This window comes from Narcine bancroftii, chromosome 8 (assembly GCF_036971445.1).
Source record: "Narcine bancroftii isolate sNarBan1 chromosome 8, sNarBan1.hap1, whole genome shotgun sequence".
Taxonomy (NCBI): domain Eukaryota; kingdom Metazoa; phylum Chordata; class Chondrichthyes; order Torpediniformes; family Narcinidae; genus Narcine; species Narcine bancroftii.
In genome coordinates, this window is record NC_091476.1 from 56,565,081 (window position 1) to 56,587,314 (window position 22,234).

Sequence of the window (22,234 nt, forward strand, 5' to 3'; positions counted from 1 at the left end):
TTGGCCTATCTCATTTAATTTGTGGTGAAAATGGCGGAGGATATTATGTTGGATGCAGAGGCAAGTGGAATATTTGGTGAGGACAAGGATCATCCAGTCCTTTTAAACCTTGACCTAAGAGCAGATGTGATAGAGACAGAGGAATTGCGAGAAATGTATAAAATCCTTACGGGGACAGGGTGTGAAGAGGTGTAGTTGAGGTAGCTGTGGAAGCTGATGGGTTTGTAAAAATGTCTGTTGAGAATTTGTCTCCTGAGATGGAGACCGAGAGATTGGGAAAGATTGAGTGTTGCTCAAGATGGACCAAGTTAATTTGAGTAAAACGGAAGTCTGCAGATACTGTGATTATAGTAAAAACCCAGAAATGCTGGAGGAACTTGGCAGGTCTCACAGTGTCGATAAGAAGTAAAAATACTTGTGTCTTTCTTCAAGGTATGAATAAAAAGGAGGCAGGCAGCAGAATAAAATGGCTGGGGAGAAGGGAAGAATGGGGAAAGGAAGGAATAGACTAAAAGATAAAAGGTGTTAATTGGATATGGATAGGAAGACAGGAAAGATGGGAATTGATAGGGGAAGGGAGAATGTTTTTGTCTTTGAAGGCAGATTTAGGGAAAAGAGAAAGAGACAGGTTAGAGGAGAGGAGACATTGGGAAAGATGGAGGGTGGGTCTAACGGAAATCAGACAAGCCCATGTTAATTCCGTCTGTTTGGAAGGTGGCCAGAAGGAACACAAGACGTTATTCCTCCAATGCGTGGGTGGTCTCAGTATGGTAGTGCATGAGACTGTGAACAGATGTGTTGACAAGGGAATGGGGTGGGGAATTGAAATTGGTGGCCACTGAGAGATGCCCGTTATTGCAGTGGACAGAGCCGAGCTGCACAACAAAGCCATGTCCTAGTCTGGGTTCAATGTCTACCATGTACACAAGACCAAAACAGGAGCATTGGTTGCATGAAATGACTCCTGAAGATTCAAAAGTGGAAGAGAGAGTCACAGAGGGAGCCATCCCTGCAGAAGGCAGGGAGGGGTGGAGAAGGGAAGATGTGTCTTCAAGGTCACGTAATAGGTGCCGAAAATGGTGGAGGCTGTTGGGGTGCCAGGGGAGGATGAGGGGAATCCTGTCATTGTTACATGTGAGGGCGGAGGGAGCCAGGGTAGATTTATGGATAATGGAGGATATGCGGGTGAGGGCCGAGTTGATTGTGGTGGAGGGGTTGCCATGATGTTGGAAGAAGGAAGACATCTTTGATGATCTGGCATAGAAGACCTTGTCCTGGCAGCAAATATAATGGAGGTGGAGGAATTGAGAGAAGGGAATAGAATCCTTACAGGATACATGGTGTCAAGAGGTGGAGGCGAGGTATCTGGGTGTTGGTGGGTTTGTCAAAGATCGGTGAGATCGAGAAAGGAGTTGGTAGATGCCAGATAAGTGAATTTTCTGATTGCTTGAGATTACGTATTGCATGGATTGGTGAACTAACGGCAAAGCGCCCAATTTATTTTCAGGTGAATTTTTTTTTTTTTGCAAGGTGGAAATGACACATCCAGAGGGCATAAGTTGAAGGTGAGAGGGGACAGAAATTTAAAGGAGAGATAAAAGACAATTTTTTTTTTATACAAAGGGAATTAGGTGCCTGGACCCACTCCCTAGGGAAGTGGTGGAAGCAGATACGATAACAATGTTTAAAAGTAGTTTAAATAGATGTAAACAGCAGGGAACAGAGGGATAGCAATGGTATAGAGTCAGGTATAGTTTAAATTACTATATGGCTAGACATTGTGGTTTAAAGGGCCTGTTCCTGTGCTATATTGTTCTGTCCATGATCTGTATATAATATATATTTGTATGTTCGATGAAACCATTGCCAGTTGCTGGGCCATGTGAGGGAAAACTGCAGTGTTTATCTTGTCATGATCAAGGTTTTTATGCTGACCTTGTTTGTGGAAATTTCTGATCCAAACATCATGCTATAATTGTTATGGAGTCATATAGTGCAGGCTCAAATCTTGCGCTGTCTGTAATATGTTCTCCTCATATGTGCGTGGGTTTCCTCTGGTTGCTCCGGTTTTCTCACACCCTTCTAAAACGTACTGGGGTTGTAGGTTAATTGGAGTAGTTGGGTGGGACGGGCTCATGGGCCAGAAGGCCATGTTGCATGTCTAAATTGTTAAATTACTAATCCCAGTTACTCATGTTATTTTCTTGGCCTTTTGCGCTTTGGTGATTCAAGTATTCTCTCATTTCTTGATCCCAAAAGCATAGGTGGATAAAAGGTGTATTCAGTGCATGCCTTCATGGACATGGCATAGAATACAAGAGCTGGGAAATCATGTTACACCTTGACGCAGAGTTGGGAGTGGAGACACAGCATTGCTCTGAGAAGGCGTGAGTCTCTGAAATGTCGCAAGTCTCTTCCTGTACCATTTCTTCAGACAGTGCATTCAGAGCAATTTTCCATACCATGACGTCAAGCTCACTAATCTGCAGGTGCCTGGCTCATCCTTATTAAATAATGGCATTTTAGCTGTTGGTAGGGGGGGTTGCGGGCAGGGTGGGGAGAAGAGAGGAGGGATGTTCTTCCTGTTTCTGGTGACCTATGTTGGTCTGCAGCTCCCCTAGAGACTAGAACCCTTTGTTACCTCTGCCAAGCACAGGCACCACTATCTTGGGCACAGACCCATCAGTTGCAGAATTTTACTTACAAACACCACCGGCTCCTTTAACAGGCCATTTAAAGCCTGTCTGGAGCCGTCAGCATTAGGACCGAGTGGTTGAACTTCTCAGAGCAATGCTGTATCTCCACTCCTGTCTCTCCCAGGTCTGTGTCAAGGTGTAACATAATGTCCCAGCTCTTGTATTCTCTGCTATGGTTCATGAAGACATGCATTAAATACACCCTTATGATACTTTTGGGATCAAGAAATGAGACAGAATACTGTGAATCATTATCAGGGATGAAATTGTCTTTGGAAAACAACCCCTAATTTTAGTCCTTTTCTTGATTGGTATGACATGTATGAATTTTTGTTTGTTTTATCTCTTTTTCAGATTCGAATGCAAGCTCAAAGTAATCTTTGTCAGGGAAGTATGATTGGTAATTTTATTAATATCTACCAGCAAGAAGGCACCAGAGGCTTATGGAGAGTAAGTATTAATGGTTATAATTTCAGAAATGCCTTTACAGTTTAACAGTTTATCAGCCACACTTGTAACTGCTCACAGCTAATTCCAAAAAAACTGGTTCTTACTTCATGTTATCATTCTCGAGACCCAAGGATGTAAGTGACCCTGGGTCAGTCGTTGATTTTAAATCAGAGATTGATAAGAATTTTAAAGAAAGGTCTAAAAGGTTTTTAAAAAAAAGACTTGTGTAAATTTTTTTTTGGAAAATTTTATTCATCACTTACCAAACAATTATTGTATTATCTATGTATAAATTAATATTATTCAATACAAGAGGATACAAAAAATGTTATATTTTCCCCCCTCCCCCCAAGGAGAAAAAGAAAAGACCAAGACTATATATTAATCATATTCTCTTGATGTATTACTGATTGACAGGAGTGAGTGATTTGGATGGGTTTTTATTAACAAATTTTATAAAATCTTATAAAAAATTCCCAATCTGATTACTTAACTTATAAGTATTTTTTTTTCTAACATTGTTCAATTATGTATTTCAGTGTTCACTGCTACACATTTTTTGAATCCGAAATTGCTATATTAAGAAATTTTTCTTCATATTTATCCAACTTCAATTTCACATCTTCTTCATGTATGTTACCAAGTAAAAATATTCTTGGATCCTTTTGTATTTTATCTTCATAATTTGTCTTAATAATATACTCAAACAATAAACGGATAGACAACAAAGAACATAAAATTAGTTTATTTGCAGATTATGTTATAGTCTATTTAACAAAACCAGAAATATTGTGTAAATTAAATGTAAGATTAGTAGAATATGGTTTAGTGTCAGGTTATAAAGTAAATGTTGATAAGAGTGAAGTGATGCCGATGGTTGATATGGATTATGCACAAAGTTTAAAAAAAAAGGCAAAATTTAAATGGCAAAAAGCAATTAAATATCTCAGAATAAAAATAGATGGAGATTTAAATAATTTATTTAAATTGAATTACATAGCACTACTAAAAAATATTGAAGATTTTTTTTTAAATGGAAAGATTTGCCAATAACTTTTAATAGGATGGGTAAATTGTGTCAAGATGAACATTTTTCCAAGAATACATTATTTATTTCAATTATTACCCATTCCTATACCAGAGAAGATTTTCCAAGAGCTAAATAAAAATGTTAGGAAATTTATTTGGAGAGATAAAATGCCAAGAGTTACTCTGGAAAGACTGACTTGGAAATTTGAACAAGGAGAATTAAAATTACCACATTTTAAAAATGATTACAATATAGCCCAATTAAAATTCTTGTCCTCCTGTTATCAAATTGGAGAAAAAACAGCATGGGTCCATATTGAAATGAATAAAATAGGAGAAATCAACCCAGATTATTTTTTGTATAAGTGGAATAATGAGTTATTGAAAAAGAAAACAGAAGTACCAATATTAAAGCATTTGCTTAAGGTATGGAATGAAATTCATATAGAAAGAGGAATTAAGAATTATCAAATAACAAAGAAGTTGTTAAAACAAAATCAGCTTATTCTTTTTAATTTGAATAATCCTTTTTTGATATTTGGTACAGTAAAAGTTACAGAGAATGAAATACTGTTTTTTTAGGTTTTTTATGACTTTTGAACAGATGAAAAAGAAATATGAAATACCAAATCATACAATTTTTTCATATTTTCAACTAAAATATATTTAAAAAGGACATTAGGTGCAAGTTTAAGACTGGCGGAACAGAGTCAATTTGAATATTTAATTACCAGTACATTTATTGAGAAATTTATTACAAATATGTATATAAAATTACAAGATACTATGGAGAAAAAGAACTATTTAAATCAAAACAAAGATGGGAAGAAGATCTAAATATACAAATTCAAGAAGTTTGATCAATATTGTGTCAAGAGAGTGTAACAAATACAATTAATGTTAGATATCAAATGGTACAGTATAATTTTCTACATTAATTTTATTATACTCCATATAAATTAAAAGGATTAAACTCAAAGTATTCTAATAAATGTTTTAGAAGTAATAAGGAAGTAGGGACCTTTGTACACTCTGTTTGGTCCTGTGTTAAAGTGGAAAAATTTTGATAAATGTATTCTTGTTAAAGTATGAAAGGTGGGACCATGACAAAAACAAATGAGTGGAATGCATTCACCATCCCACTCCCCTCTCTGTCTCTGAACTGCTGCACCATTACGAGACTCAAGGAACAATGCCTCATTTATGTTGGCAGACAGCAAGGCTATTGAATTCTCCAACTTTAGTTAACATGCTCTTATTGTACCAGGACTGACCAATGATGCTGGTCATTCCACTCCCCCTTTTTATTTACATTTTATATTTTCTGACCTGCTCAACAATAAAAACAAATTATAGGAACAGGAGTCAGCCTTCTGGCCCATCAAGCCTCCATCATTTAATAAGCTCATGGCTGATGTGACCTGTTTTTTCCCAATGCTCCACTATTTGCCTTTTCCCCATAACACTTAATTCCAGATTATACAACGTCACTGGACTTTACAACATGAACAACATTACAGAGAAAAAGGAGTTGACTCTCCACTCAATGGCTGTCCATCATTTTACCCTGTCATAGACATCCCCTCTGTTCCATCTCTTGCCTTTTCTGCCACATAGACTCGCTATGTCTCTCCCTCGTTTCTGCTGAAGGATCTTTGACCTGAAATGTTAAATGGTTTATCTTTCTGCAGATGCAGCTTAACTGGCTGAGTTATTCTGTTTTTGCAAAATACCTTGGCTTATTTGTGTTGTGAGTTGTGGCTTGTATGCTCTTCGAACATTGTTTTCTGTGCTATTTACAGGGTGTTAGCCTCACGGCCCAGCGAGCAGCCATCGTTGTGGGTGTGGAGTTGCCTGTCTATGATGTGACAAAAAAATACATAATTTTATCTGGCTTCATGGGAGACACAGTGTACACACACTTTCTGTAAGTTTCTCCAACAATGGTTGGCATTTTTAAAATCTTGAATAATTATCCAAAGGTGTTTTAAAGGGACGAGAAAATTGACAAAACTATTGAGTAAGAGCAAGCACATTGACTCGAAAATTAAAAGTGTTGTCGTTAATAGCATTTTTCAGCTAATTAAATGATTATAAAATATTCCGCCTTTCAGTTCCTTTGCATCGAGTTGTTCAGCAAAGAAAGAGTCCCTTCGGCCACCATTTCCATGCAAATAGTTTTGCCCATCTACAGCTAATGTGTTGTCCATATTCTTCAAAACCTGGCCTATTCAAATGTCTGCTTAAATCAGTGGTTTTCAAACTTTTTTTTTCCACTCACATATTACCTTAAGTACTGGTAATCCCTATGCCATAGGTGTTGTATGATTAGTAAAGGGTCACTTAAAGTGGTATGTGAGTGGAAAGAAAAGTTTGAAAAATAAAAATTTTAAAACCACTATTTTAATCGTACCTAATTGACTCGTTATGTTCACGGTTTTATAACTCCAAAGGAAATGGGCCAATGACAATTTTTCTCAAGCAAAATATTTCAGTAACAATTGGATCTAGAGCAGTGGTTCTCAACCTTCTCTTCCCACTTACATACCACTTTAAGCAATCACTTGCTAATCACAGAACACCGATGGCATTGGGATTACTTATGTGAGTGGAATGAAAAAGTTTGAAAACCACTGGTCTAAATGGCTCTTAAATGAAGTGATTATATCTGATTCCACCACCTCCTCTGTGAATGGTAATAGATTGGGAGATGGGGAAGTGCAGAGACACCTAGGGGTTCTTGTGCACCAGTCACTGAAGGCGAGCATGCAGGTACAGCAGGTGGTTAAAAAGGCAAATGGTAAGTTGGCCTTCATATCAAGAGGGTTTGAGTATAGGAATAAGGATACCTTACTGCAGCTGTACAGAGCCTTGGTGAGACCACATCTGGAGTATTGTGTGCAGTTTTGGTCACCTTATCTGAGGAAGGATGTTCTTGCAATGGAGGGAGTGCAAAGGCAATTTACCAGGCTGATACCTGGAATGGCAGGAATGACTTATGAGGAAAGATTGCGCAATTTGGGATTGTACTCGCTGGAGTTTAGAAGATTGAGAGGGGATCTCATAGAGACATATAGAATTCTGGCAGGACTGGACAGAATGGATGCGGAAGGGATGTTTCCAATGGTGGGGGAGTCCAGAACCCGGGGCCATGGTTCAAGGATAATAGGCAAACCATTTAGAACCGAGATGAGGAGAAATTTCTTTACCCAGAGGGTGGTGAATCTGTGGAATTCATTGCCACACAGAGCAGTAGAGGCAGGTTCATTGAATATATTTAAGAGGAAATTAGATACATTTCTTCGGTATAAAGGAATTAGGGGTTACGGAGAGAAGGCGGGGACGGGTACTGAACTTTAAGATCAGCCACGATCTCGTTGAATGGCGGAGCAGGCTCGAAGGGCCGAATTACCTACTCCTGCTCCTATCTTCTATGTTTCTATGTCACCAAGTTCCCAATACTATACACTCTCTGTGTAAATAAAAAAAGTCCCATAAATCAGACTTCAGACTTACTCTCTCTAAAATCCCCCATGTTTCAGATACCCCTAACAAGGAGAAAAATATTCTACCCCATCTCTGCCTGTCAAAATTTTGTACATCTCTGATTCACCCATCAGTCTCTTTTTCTAAGGGGGAAACAAATCAGTTTTACAGTGGGCAAACAAACTCTTTGGCCCATCAGGTCCATCCTGGCCAAGTCTACCCATTTAGTCCTTTTTGCCTGCTTTTGACCCATATCTATCTGAGCCTTTCTTATCCATGTACCTGAGTATCTTTTATGAATTACAATTGTCAGGCCCTGTAGGTCCAGGCACACACTGCCAGCACCACTTTCATAAATGTTTCAGTTCACTGCTGTTCTCTTTCTTGAACTCAAGAACTTCCATGATCACCTGTACAGTAAACATAAACGGAATTTAAGTCCTTGCCCATTTCCTGGAACCAAACATGGAGAGGACCACACTGATCCTCAGTGGGATCTATTCTCTTCCTAGTGATTGAGTCACGCCTTTGGTCTTAATATTTATAAAATCTTTTGGAATCTTTTCACCATCTTGACTTCATCACTCCACTCATTTATTCCCCCCCACCCCAGAACGCCTTGCTCTCCACTCTCTCTGCAGTAATCACAACCTCACCATCGAACCCACAGACAAGGGTGGTGCTGTTGTGGACTGACCTCTGTCTGGCTGAAGTCAGATGATATCCGTCAGATACCTTTGCATATTTTGCACCAAGGCCCAGAGAACTTTGTTTCATCAGGTTGTACTTAAGCAGTCAGAAAATAAATTCGAACCTGAACTCTTACTAACCCCTTCAGCAGGACTCCACCAAAACTTACACACTATCTCTGAATTCATCACTTCTGGTCAACTACCTTCAACAGCTTCCAACATCACTTTGCCCGTTTCTACCTCCTACCCAAAATGACAAACCCAATTGTCCTGGTAGACCCATCATTTCTGCATGTTCATGCCCCACCGACCTGGTATAGGGGAACTCTGTTATAATGTGATGGTTTGGGTCCAAAAAAAATCATGTGAAAAAAGTGGGTTCACGCTAAATCAGGGGTTTCAATAAATAGTTGTAGTTACAGTTGAAATTAAAACACAAATTAATTTTTAATAAACTGACAGCCCCTGCTGTTCACGGCAGCCCCAGGTCCTCGCGAGCCCTAAGCACTTATACTCACTCCTAGCGGCAGCTCAAAACCCAAGTCCAATGGCTCATCGCTTTATATCTGAATTTGTGTTAAATCGGGTCGCGTTAAATCGGGGGTTCCACTGTATCAGTTTATCTCATCTCTAGTTTGTTCCCCCCAACCCCGGTTCAGTCCCTCCCCACCTATATCTGTGATCCTTCACCCTCCACTACCACCCTCTTCCAACTCGCAGAATTTGTCCTCACCCTCAATAACTTTTCCTTTGACTCATCCCACTTTCTCCAGGTCAAAGGGGTAGCCATGGCTACCCACATGGGGCCACAGCTATGCCTGCCTTTTTGATGGCAACCTTACTCATTGACTACTTTAGAGCTGCCTCCTGCACCTATGATGAGCTCGTCGACTTCATCCACTTTGCTGCCAACTTTCAGCCCGACCTCAAATTCACTTGGTCCATCTCAAGAAACATTCTCCTCTTTCCTCTAGCTCTGTGTACATCTCAGGAGACAAACTCTCAACAGAGTTTTTCTACAAACCAACCAACTCCCACAGCTACCTCGGATACACCTCTTCACACCCTGTTCCCTGTAAGGTTTCCATTCTCATAATTCCTATGTCTCCATCGCATTTGGTTCCCGGATGAGGTCTTCCATGCCAGATCATCCGAGATGTCCTCCTTTTTCAAAAACCTGGTTTTGCTGATGCCATCAACTTGGCACACACCCGCACATCTCCATTTCCCACACGTCTGCCCTGGCCCGTTCTGCCCCCACATGCAGCAGTGGCATGGTTCCCTTTGTCCTCGCCTGCTACCCTGCTGGCCTCCATATCCAACATATTACCCTCTGCCACCTACTCTGTTTTCTGTTGGGGTTGCTCCCTCCATGACTCCATCGTCCATTCCTCCCTTCCCACTGATTGTTCCCTTGTCATCTACCCTGTGATTGAAGGAGATGCTCCACTTGCACCCACACCTCCTCCCTCATCACCATTCAGGGCCCCAAACAGTCCTTCCAAATGTAACAACACTTCACCTGTGAAGCTGCAGGGGTCATCCACTGCATCCAGTGCATCCAGTACATTCACTGCATCCAGTACATCACAGACTGGGAGATCGCTTCATTGGGCATCTCAGCTCTGTCGCAATAGCGTGGATCTCCCAGCGGCCATCCATTTAAATTCATCATCCCATTCCATTGCTGACATGTCTGTTCATGGTCTCGCACTGCCAGAATGAGACCACTGCAAAATGGAGGAACAGCACCTCATCTTTCAACTAGGAACCCTCCAACCAGATCCATTAGCATCCCTTCTGCCCCCCCCCACCATCCCTATTTTTTTCTTTCTGTAACTCTGTCTCTCTCCACCCTTTCCCCCAATCAATTTTCACCTTTCCTCTCCTGTCCATGTCTAATTATCACCTTTTGTCCATTGGTCTGTGCTCATCCCTTGTCCTTTCTTTATTCCCAGCTTTTTAATTCAAGTGCCTTCATGCTTTTTACTTGTACCTTGAAGAAGGGCTCAGGCCCAAAGAATTGGTTAAATGTCTTTTTCTTCTCTGGTCGCTGCGAGACCAGGTGAGCTCCTCCAGCATTTCTGTGCTACTACAATCACAGCATTTACAGACTTTTGTGTTTCACTCCAAAATCTTTTAGGCTGCTGTTTTACTTGATCTGCAAAGAGTCATCCTCTCATATCTCCTTCCTTGCCGTCCTTATTTCCTTAATTGTATTCTTGCATCACTTACTCACCTCAAGATTTGCATATTCCTAGTTCCTGATACCTGACAGATGCCTCACTTTTCCTAAATATCCTTCATCAACCAGGATTTCTTATTGTGCTAGTCTTGCCCTTCACTCAAGCAAGAACATGTTGGAGTGAAGGGCAAGATGTCACTCCCTATCTAACTTTTCCAAGCCTCCCACTTGCCACACAATCTTTTACATGCTAATAGGTTCATTCAACCTTTAATATAATCTACAGGGGTGATTTATTGTTTTCAGGACTCCTGATGTGTCTTCATCTACTTTGGGAAGACAAGATGCAGATTGGGAGATTCATTGAGTACCTTCTCTCTGCTGCAATTGCAAGGACCTCCCAAAGGGCAACCACAAAAATCCATACTCCCCATTCCCATATTGGCACATTTGTTAATTAACTTGTGTACTCTTTAATATATCCTGTACTTCCTCTATTTCAAATGGTTTTATTAGTTTGTTTTGTTCCTCTTCTTGCAATTTCGGCAGTTCAGTTTTAGCTAAAAAGTCCTCTATCATCTTTCCCCTTGTTCTCAGTTTGGTATAATTGTTCATAAAATTCCTTAAAGTTTTCATTAATCTCTGTTGTTTGTCGTTTTTCCTTGATACCAATACAGTTCTTTTAGCTTGTTCTGTTTTAAGTTGCCAGGCTAATATTTTATGTTTTTTCTCCCAGTTCGTAATACTTTTGCTTTGTTTTCATTATGATCATCTCCAACTTATACATTTGTAATGTTTTGTATTTTATTTTGTTCGCCAATTCTCTCCTTTTCGTTATATCATCCCTTTTTTACTAGTTCCTTTTCTATACTTATTATCTCCCTTTCCAACTGCTCTATTTGCTGATTGTAATACTTTTTCATCTTAGTTACATAACTTATTATCTGTCCTCTAATGAAGGCTTTCATTGCGTTCCATAATGTAAATTTGTCTTTCATTGATTCTGTGTTTATTTCAAAATATGTTTTAATTTGGCATTCAATAAACTCTCTAAATTCCTGCCTTTTAAGTAGCATGGAGTTTAACCTCCATCTATATGTTCTTGGTGGGATGTCCTTCAGTTCTATTGCTAATAACAGGGGTGAATGATCTGATAGTAGTTTAGCTTTGTACTCAGTTTTCCTAACTCTCCCTTGAATATGGGCCGACAACAAAAACATCAATCCTTGAGTATGTTTTGTGCCTACTCGAATAATATGAATATTCCTTCTCTCTTGGGTGTTGCCTCCTCCATATATCCATAAGTTTCATTTCCTGCATTGATTTAACCATAAATTTGGTTACTATTCTTTTTGCTTGTCTTTTGTCCAGTTTTATCCAACATTGGATCCAAATTAAGGTTAAAATCCCCTCCTATCAATATATTTCCTTGTGTCTGCAATCTTCAAAAAAATATCCTGCATAAACTTTTGATCCTCCTTGTTAGCCACATATATATTGAGCAAATTCCAAAATTCTAAGTATATCTGACACTTTATCATTACATACCTTCCTGCTGGATCTATTATTTCCTCCTCTATTTTGATTGGTACATTTTTGTTAACTAATATGGCTACACCTCCAGCTTTTGAATTATAGGATGCTGCCGCTACGTGTCCTACCCAGTCTCTCTTTAATTTGTTATGTTCCACTTCAGTTTGATGCATTTCCTGCACAAATGCAATATCTATTTTTTTCCTTCTTCAATAAATTTAGTAGCCTCTTCCTTTTAATTTGGTTATGTATTCCATTAATGTTTATAGTCAAATAATTCAATGTGGCCATCTTATATCTTGCTTACTCCTCCTCGCACCTTCATCTCCCTTTTTCCCATCTTCATCTCTTAGTTTTCCCTTATTAAACTCAATGTACGACAACACATTTAAAATACCCCAACAGTTCCCACACCCAGTAATCCCAAATGCTCCCCCCCTCTCTGAGTTGCCCCTTATCCCTTGCTGGGCAACCACAACTCCCCTTTCCATTTGGATTGCGATCTTGCTCGCAAGCGTCAACTGATTTTGCAGCGACGGTTATTCCCTCTGCCCCAGCCCAACCCCCCCCCAGAAAACACTTTCTTTTACACATATAACAAAGCTCTCTCTTTTTTCCCCCTTACTTCCTTCCTTCCTTTCTCTTTCCCTCTTTAGTTCTTTACATATACATTGTTTTTACATCTTTATATATACTTTATCGCCGTTCTTCGTTCTTGTTACATCTTTTCATCTCTTCTTCTGTCCTGCAAACGTTCTGCGGATTCTTGTGCTTTCTCTGTATCAGAGAACAGTCTGTTTTGCTCCCTGGATATAAATATTTTGAGCACGGCTGGATGTCTTAACATGAATTTGTAACCTTTTTTCCATAAAATCATTTTTGCTGTATTAAACTCCTTCCTCCTCTTTAAGAGTTCAAAATATGTCTGGGTAAAAAAACAGTTTTTGACCCTTGTATTCCAATGACTTATTATCTTCTCTAACTTTATTCCTTGCCCGTTCCAGTATATTTTCTCTTGTCGTGTATCTCAAAAATTTTACTAAGATGGATCTTGGTTTTTGATGTGCCTGTGGTTTCGGAGCTATGCTCTGTGTGCCCTTTCTATTTCCATTTCTTCCTGCATTTCTGTCATTCCCACGACCTTCGGGATCCATCCTTTTATAAATTCTTCATGTCTGTGCCTTCTTCACCCTCCTTCAGGCCCACTATTTTTATGTTGTTTCGCCTACTATAATTTTCCAACATATCAATTTTCTGAGCTAACAACTCTTGTGCCTCTAACTTTTATGTCACTTTCTTTCAATTTTTCTCAAGACATTTACTTCCATTTCTACAGCCGTTTCCCACTCTTCCCTATTTCTATGATAACCAGTTCTAAACTTTGTATTTTATCTTCTGCTTTCATTTTCCTTTAAATTGCACTAAATTCTAATGATAACTATTCCTTTATGATCTCATTTGTTCTTCAAAAAATGCTTTATCTATATTCTGTCCTTCAGTTTTACCTTCTATTTCTCTGTGAAGATCTTGGTCTTCTTTCTCTTCTTCTACCTGTGTTTGTGTCTTGTCTTCTTTGTGTGTGTCTCTTCTGTTTTTCCTGATGAGCTGCTTGTGTCTCTTTGTCGGGCCTCCTCTTGCTGGGTCTCTTGCTGCTGGTCCTCCCCTCCTGGATTGCTTGTCTGTCGGGCGTCCTGTCGTTGATCCTCTTCTCGGTCACCCCTCTGTCTTTCTCCCTCGTTTGTTTCCTTGCTCCCTCCTCTGTCGCCTTCCTCGTCCTCCAGCTGAGCGCCCTGGTGTCGGGCGTCTCTCAGCTGTTCGTGTTCCTCTGCTGAGCTCCCCTCTCGTCAGTGTCCTCTTTTTTTCCTTTGATTCCGCACTGCGCACTTTTGTTTGGCTCTGAGAGCCATTTTTGAAGTCCACCGGTCAGGAGGTTGGGATTCTGCAGGGCAGGCACTAACCTCGGGGATCAGGCGCTCCTCGCCACCACAGCTCCCTGTTCCTTCGTGCAGGGAAGGCCTTCTTCTTTCTTCTCCGGCAACTTTTTTACTTTTTTCAGTTGTTTTTATTTTCTCCTTCTTGGGTGCCATCTTCTTTCTCTTCTCTGTAACTTTATCTTCTATTTCTTACATTTTATTTTTGTTGTGCTTTGTCTTTTCCTAACTTTTTTCCTATTTTTCTGGAGAGGGCTGGTTTTCCTGACCAGCCACCTACCATCACATGACTCCTCCCCACGTCAGTGTCTCACTGATGAAACTTGCCCCATCAGGTTTTCCAGATGGTAACTTCTTTCTTCAAGCTATCACAGAGTTCCTTTCTATTTCTCTTATTCCAAGAGAAACATCAGACAGATAGCACTTCCAGCCATCCACTGCTCTGGAACTCTGTTTTCAATCAGCTCTGCCTGGCTTGTTTCAGTCATTTTCTGAGACGGCTTCTCTTCTCTCCCTCTCTCTCTCCAACTGAGAATGCCAGAAAGCCCATGTGACTCTCTCACTTGCAAAAAACCCCACCTTCTCCAGCAAACAACAGTTCTTCTCCTTAGTCAAGATGTTGTCTTGGATAAACAAAATCCAGGAGTGATCTTTCTGTGAGCACTTTGCAGAAAGGTACTTGTAGCCAGTTTGTGTTCTGACATCAGTTCAGTTATCACCTACATGTGCAATGAGTATCACATTCTCCAGATATCCTGCAATGTTATTGAATATGAATTCTTCAGTCTTTCAAATAAAATCTGTTTTAAAATGTATATAACCCACTAATCTTACCAAATTCCTCCCAATATTTATCCATTACATCTCCCACTTTCTTATTCAGGCATTTGCCCTATCCTTGGCATTACTGGTGAAGGGCTCAGACTCGGAACATTGGCTGCCCGTTTCTTTCCACGGATGTTGCGTAACCTGCTGCGTTTCTCCAGCTCTTTTGTGTATTGTTCCAGTTCTCCACCAGCTGCAGACTTCTTATTTAACATATGATGGCTCCTGTCTCGCTATCAAACTTCATCTTGCCTTAATTTAGGAATTTGGACTAGTGCCATCTTTTTTTAGTTGTTTTAAAACAATTGTCACTTGTCCAACCTCCTTTCCTCTGAGGAGAGCATGTTGTGCCCTGACTAATAGGGCCACCTACCTACACTGAGAAAACCTTTGGGACACACTGATCAAATTTAGCTCCATTTGATCCCTTACTTAGCACTGTGGCAGTCCCAGTCAATATTAGGGAAGTTAAAATAACTTTTATTACAACCCTATCATTTCAACATCTATCTGCATTCTCTTTTCAGCTGGCTGTTAAAGGATCTATGGTACAATCCTGTCAAAGCGATCTTTTTTTCTAAATTCCATCATCTGATAAGACATTCCCTCAGGGATATCCTCGCTAAGTGCTTCCGTGATGTTCTCCCAAATCAATATTGCAAGCCCTCCGACCCAACCTTCCTTCACTACTCTCGCTGTAGCATCTGTACCATAGAACATTGAGTTGCCTGTTCCTCAACCCTGTTTCTGAAATAGCTATAATGTCCCAATCCTGCATACCTATCCATGCCCCAGCTTCACCTGCCTTATTTAATTAATTTTAGAGTTACATCATGGTAACAGGCCCTTCCACCTCACGAGCCTGTGCCACCCAAATACACCAATTAACCTACAAACCCTGTTTGCTTTTGAAGGAAGGTGGAGGACCCCCACAGACTCTGAGAGAATGTACAAACTTCGTACAGAAGAAGGATTTAATCCTGGGTTGCTGGCACTGTGTAATAGTTTTGCGCGAATTGTTACACTAACTGTTGTTTTCTGGCAATAAACGGTAGTTAGCAGACTTTCCTCACTCCCTGTCCTGCTTATTGTACTTGCTCATTTTAACTTTTATATTTGCCTCAAATTCCTCCTCTGCTATGACGGATGAACAAGAAAGTCTGCAGGTGCTGGGGTTGAGTGCAATACACAAACATGCTGGAGAAACTCAGTGTCTCAACAGATTTTCCTCATTCCCTGTCCTGCCTGCTGAACTTTTAACTTCAGAATCAGAATTTATTGTCATGAACAAGTCATGAGATTCAATGTTTTGCAGCAGCGTCAGAGTGGAAACATGCATATTATAACCATCTTACAACATTACCATAAAAAAATTAAGAGGAATCTGATGGCTGTTGAGTGCTCGTCTTTAGGCTCCTGTATCTTTTCCCCGATGATAGCAGAGTAAAGAGGGTGTGACCTGGGGGATGGTGGGGTCTTTGGGGATAGAGGTGCACGTCATGAAGATGTCCTCGATGGAATGAAGTCTGATGCCTGGAATGTCGCAGGCCGGATTAACAACCTTCTGGTGCCTCCATACCAGGCAGTGATGCAAACAGCCAGAATGCTCTCCACGATACACCTACAGAGGTTTACGAAACTCTTCGGTGACATACTGAATCTCCTGATATCTCACTAAGTATAACCGCTGGTGAGCTTTCTTTGTGATGTTGACACCCAGGAATTTGAAGATCTTGAACCTCTGCACTACTGAATCCTCGATGAGGACTGGGTCATGTTCCACTAACTTCCTCCTGAAGTCCAAAATCGTCTCCTTAGTTTTGCTAATGTTGAGCACAAGGTTGTTGTCATTACACCATTCATCGAGCTGATCTATCGCCATCCTGTACGTTTCCTCATTGTTTGTGATTCTTCCGACAACTGTAGTGTCATCGGCAAACTCGTAGATAGGATTGAAATTGTACCTGGCCACACAGTCGTGGGTGTATAACGAGTAGAGCAGTGGGCTAAGCACACATCCTTGGGGGTGTGTCTGTATTGATGATCAGTGAGGAGGAGACGTTTCCAATTCATACTGACTGGTCTTCCAATGAGAAAGTCAAGGATCCAGTTGCAGAGTGGGGTACAGGGGCCTAGAGTTTGAGTTTCTCGACCAGCACTGATGAAATAATGGTATTGAAGGCCAATTTTAGTCGATGAAGAGCATCCATATGCATAAATTGCTGTTTTTGAGATGATCCAGAGCTGAGTGAAGAGCCAGCGATATTGCATCTGCTGATGAGCGATTGTGACGATAGGTGAATTGAGGTGGATCCAGATCTTTGCTTAGGTGCATGTTAATTCTGGCCATGACCAGCCTCTGAAAGCATCTCATCACTGTAGAAGTTAGTGCTACTGGGCGGTCGTCGTTGAGGCAGCCCACGCTACTCTTCTTGGGTACCGACCGGGATGATTGATGCCCTTTTGAAGCAGGTGGGAACCTCTGACTGCAGCAATGAGAGGTTGGAAACTTTTATATTTGCCTCAATTTCCTCCTCTGCCTTGCTGGTTAAACAAGAAAGTCTGCAGATGCTGGGTTTGAGTGCAATACATGCTCATACTGGAGAAACTGAACAGATCTTGCAGCATCCCTAGCAAGTAAAGGATAACTAATGTTTTGGGCCTGACCCCTTCATCAGGCTTCTCTTGCCTTGCTACTGCTTTGGTTCTTGAACCCCTGCCACATCGCAGGAAAGAGATATGCCCTTGGGGATGCAGGTAGTGCTAGAATATTACTTTGAGAGGAAGTGGCAGAAGCACTTACATTCCCTGGAATTTAAATGCTGTTTGAGATTTTCAAGGTACAGTGAAGGAACGTATCTGGTACTTTAGAGATGCTCTGGAGAGAATGCAGTGGAAATTACCAGGACGTGGCCTGGATTTGAGCATTATGAGGAGAGACTAGATAGGCTGGGGTTATTTTCTCTGGAGTGCAGGAGGCTAAGGGGTCACCTATATTAGGAAGGACTTTTTCTCATGGTGGAGGTGTCAAAGGTGATGGCACAGGGTCATGGAGAGGTTTGGAGGGGATTTTTTTTTATATAGAGTTTTGAATGAAATGCTTGAAGAGAAAATTAAGGTGAATAATATTGAAACATTTCAGAAGCATCTCGACAAGTGCTTGAATCACCAAGCCAAGGAAAGCGAAATGGGTTTGGTGTAGGCAGGTTCAGGGGGCAGCATGGATATGGTGGTTTGAGCTATGTGACTCTTTAACTCGGGCTTTTGCTGTTGGTGTATGAATTTAGTGTGGAGATTATTCCAAAAGTAGATACATGGTGAGTCACAAATCAAACACTCTCTCATTGAATATCAGAAGAGAGTTAAGCTGCGAGGCAATTCAATCCTTTCTCATGTTCCCACTTATTGATTCTTCAGTTCAAGCTTCACCTGTGGTTTGGCCGGTGCCTTGGCCTCTAATCCTGTTGATGTAGTGCGAACTCGCAAGATGAACCAGAAAGCCGTCTCGGGGAGCACTGTTCCTTACAAGGGGACCCTGAATGGCCTCCTGCAGGTGAGTCTAACAGGACAGTATGTTGCCAACATTGATTTAATAATAAACTTGCAGATAAACTTTGAAGGTCTGAACATCTGACTAAACCTACCACCTGATTCCCAGGGTGAATTATTTAAAGAAAAAAATCTTACTGTCTGCTGGTTCCTTAGGAAACATTTGAGTGAACTCCTTCATTCCTGTCCACTTGGAGCCAATGGTCATTAACATTTCTCCTAATTGTCTCTAGGATAGCCACATTGTGTACGGTTAGGATGTGCCCTACCAGCCACATCATTGATTTGCATACCACAAAAGCACCCCCTTCTAGATGCGGAGATTGACACAAAATAATCAAAGATGACTGACCTGGCTTACGTGAGGGGCTGTCTGTGGCTCTTTTGTGGGGAGGGAGGGAAGGGGGGAGAGATGAGAGATGAACCATGATGAATTTGTGTTCAATGGCACTGTGTTGCAGCTGGTAGATCCATTAGTTCAGCTCCAGCAACACCCGGGTTAAATCCCGACATTGAGTGTTGTCTGTGTGGAGTTTGCATTCACCCTGTGACCGAGTCAATTTCCTCTAGGTGCATTGGTTTTCTTCCTAAGATGTTCAGGTTGGGAGATTAATTGGCTGCTGTAAAGTGTGTGGGTGATTGAGAAAATCTGAAGGAAGTTGAGGGAAACCAGGGCAAAGCAGAATGAGATAACTGTGCTGGTGGTCAGTGGAGACTCTCGGCCAGGATTCCATCTCCATGCTGTGTTTTTTTTTTAAACTTTATTTAAGATTTTATAACATGAATAACATATAGGATTACATTAAAAAAAATTAAGAATAAAATAATAAAATTACAATACAATATACCCTTCCCAATAATTATTACACATTAATAACCCAACTCAAATTAGTCCAACCCCCCCTTTCCCCCCCAAAATAAAGAGTGAAGAATTAATAAAGTTAATAATATATGAGAAAAAAACCCACTTACAAAAAAAACATAACCGATTAAAATACTAACAAAAAGAAAAGTAATTAATACTAAGATATCAGACTTAAAAAACATATTTAAATCAAACTTAAATGCATATATTTAACAAACGGAGTTAAGATGAAACATATATTTAACTCAAACTTAATATAAAAAATTAGTAAAGTTAGTAGCATTATCTATCAAAAATTCTTAAACAATAATCAATTCTTAAAAAAAATTGTAGCATGAAAAAAAATATGAAAAAAAAACTTTCTCTATAGAGATAAACCTTCACCAAATATCAACTAACTTCACATCTATCATCATATTAGTCACATAAACCACCATCTTAAAACAAAATTCAAACCTCATTAAGCATTGTACAATTCAATTTTAGTACTCTTCCACCATTTTTCCCTTTTACTCTTGAATAGTTATCCAATAAAAGCTCCAATACCACATTTAAATATCCCCAATCATTACGTTAAAATTCAGATATCCAAATAATAAAAACACATCTACAACGAAATCTATATCTTCAACAAATGGAGCATAAACCACAAACAAAATTCAAGCCTCATTAAGAATTGTTCAATTCAATTTATAACTTTCACCATTATTCCCTTCGTTCTATAACTAAAATACCAAATAAATATACACCAGAATTACCACTCCTTTCACCTTAAAGTTAAAGAAAAAATATTTAAAAAAACTTATCCATCCCATTCACATTTAAATTTCAGATATTCCTTATCTACTGAATAAACTTTACAAAAAAACCACATTAATTTTTAGTTTTTTAAACAATCAAATACTTATGCTTTTTTTTATATTTAAACAAAAAAAAACCCTTCACTCTTTAATCTAATAATACAAAAAAAGAGGGAAAAAAACGGGTAGGAGGTTAAAAATACCCCCTCCCATCTAAACCACGCAATGCGGTAACTCCCAAAAAAAATGGGTGTGAGATAACTCACACGTAGCAGATGACTTTCAGGAAATAGTGCCTATCCAGTTCTCTCCCCCAACTCTCACTTCATCTTAAACTAACATCATCATTATTTAATATCCCTTTTTTATTTAATATCCATTTTTTTTTAAAAAAACATTAGGAAAAAAAAAAGAACAACTCTTCTTTTAATCAGCTCCAACAGCCGAGTTACCATTACAACCATTCCTTCTTGGAGCACGGCTCTTTTCTTCCATCTCTTGTCTCCTTAGAGATCGCGGCAGACTATGTCTCTGTTGAAACTGAGTAATTGGCAGCTCTTGAGCAAATGCTATAGCTTCCTTTGGAGAATCAAAGAACTTTGGTTGGCAACCATCTTGAAAAACCTTCAAAACAGCTGGATATCTAAAGATTGCCTTGTAACCTTTCTTCCACAACAACTCTTTAGCAGGATTGAATTCCCGTCGTTGGAACATAACTTCTTGACTCAAATCCGCATAGAAGAAAACTCGATTATTTTGAATCATCAAGGGTGATTTTCTCTGTTGTGCATTTCTAATAGCCACTCATAAAATTATTTCTCTGTTGTAATAATTCAAGCAACGAACCAAAACAGGTCTTGGATTTTGTCCTGAAATAGGTCTTCTACGCAAGGCTCTGTAAGCACGTTCCAGTATTATACCTTCCGGGAAATGTTCTTGACCCAACACCTGTGGAATCCATTCAGTAAAAAATTTTCTTGGGCCTGGTCCCTCCATACCTTCCGGCAAACCAATAATCTTTATATTGTTCCGTCTGGATTGGTTTTCCAAATAATCAATCTTTTTCACCAAATTTTTATTTTGAGTTTGTAAGTCTTCGACCATTTTGGTCACATCAAAAACTTGATCCCGTATTTTGTCCATATCTTCTTCACACGAATTAAATTTATCTCTCACTTCAAGCTTAAAAGTTCCAAACTCAGCCATCTGTTGAGAATGTATTTTCACCAAAGTATTAAACCTAGTACCAAGTTCAGTCATAATCTTGAATAATCCCTGCATTGTATAAGATAATTTAGATTCAAGATTCACAAAAATCTTTTCAATTGGAAGAGATTTTGGCTCAACAGACTCCTGCTTCTTCTCCAAAGGATCTTCTATTCCTTCCTTCATTCTGGTTGCCTTCCTTGTAGTATGACTGCATGTGGAAACCCCAGCCACAGCCTCTCCAGCAATGACTGGAGGACGCTGGCCGGGGTTTTCCCCAGTCCATAATGTATTAAATTCTCCCAGTACATCAAGTTGTATAGGTTCTTGTATCTCAAAAGATGCAGTTTGCAGCGCCATCTCTACAGTTGACAAATGCCTTTGAGTAACTCTTTGTTCTAAAGGCTGTTTGGGGCCCTCTTTAGGGGGCTCTACCGATGTAACATAGAGCTCTACATCCGAACACTGTACTTCTCTCCTGGGATCCATTTCACGCTGAGTCCCGGTGTCTTTCCTGTAGGTAGGCTCCAAAACTTGAACTTTTGGAAAATGTAGTTTTTTGATGATCTGTTGTCTTTTTTTTTGCTCTTTTCCACCAATTGTACCATCATAAGTTAAATTAACAGCACTGAAATGATCTAAACTTTTAAAGAATTTTAGCGGGCATTTCTAGACAAAACAATAAGATAGAGTCAGGAGAGGACTGGAAGGCACGTCTGATCCTTACGCCATCTTGCCACGCCCCCCCCCCCACGCTGTGTTTGAGAGAGAAGTAACTGGGAATGCTCATTCCCTTGGCCGGACACGTTGAAGGGAGGATACTAGAGAAGATAGCTCAGTGTTTGAAGTATTTAGTTGGGATTATAGAACAAGGATTTTAAGTAAAATGGAAGAAAGACTTTGATGAAGAACTCAGTCCTGAAACATTGACCATATATCTTTACCTCCTCTGGATGCTGAGCTTCTCCATCACTTTTGTGTATTTAC

At 39.9% G+C, this 22,234-nt stretch overlaps 1 protein-coding gene across 2 annotated transcripts in view; it reads left to right on the plus strand.

Moving 5' to 3' along the window:
- The window catches only part of slc25a14 (solute carrier family 25 member 14), a 45,245-nt gene that overhangs the window by 17,620 nt on the left and 5,391 nt on the right, over nt 1-22,234 (plus strand). For both annotated transcript variants that reach the window (XM_069893772.1, XM_069893773.1), the window contains exons 5-7: nt 3,051-3,146; nt 5,978-6,102; nt 18,245-18,380. In XM_069893772.1, the coding sequence (XP_069749873.1) occupies nt 3,051-3,146; nt 5,978-6,102; nt 18,245-18,380 (357 nt within the window). The remainder of the gene's footprint in view (nt 1-3,050; nt 3,147-5,977; nt 6,103-18,244; nt 18,381-22,234) is intronic.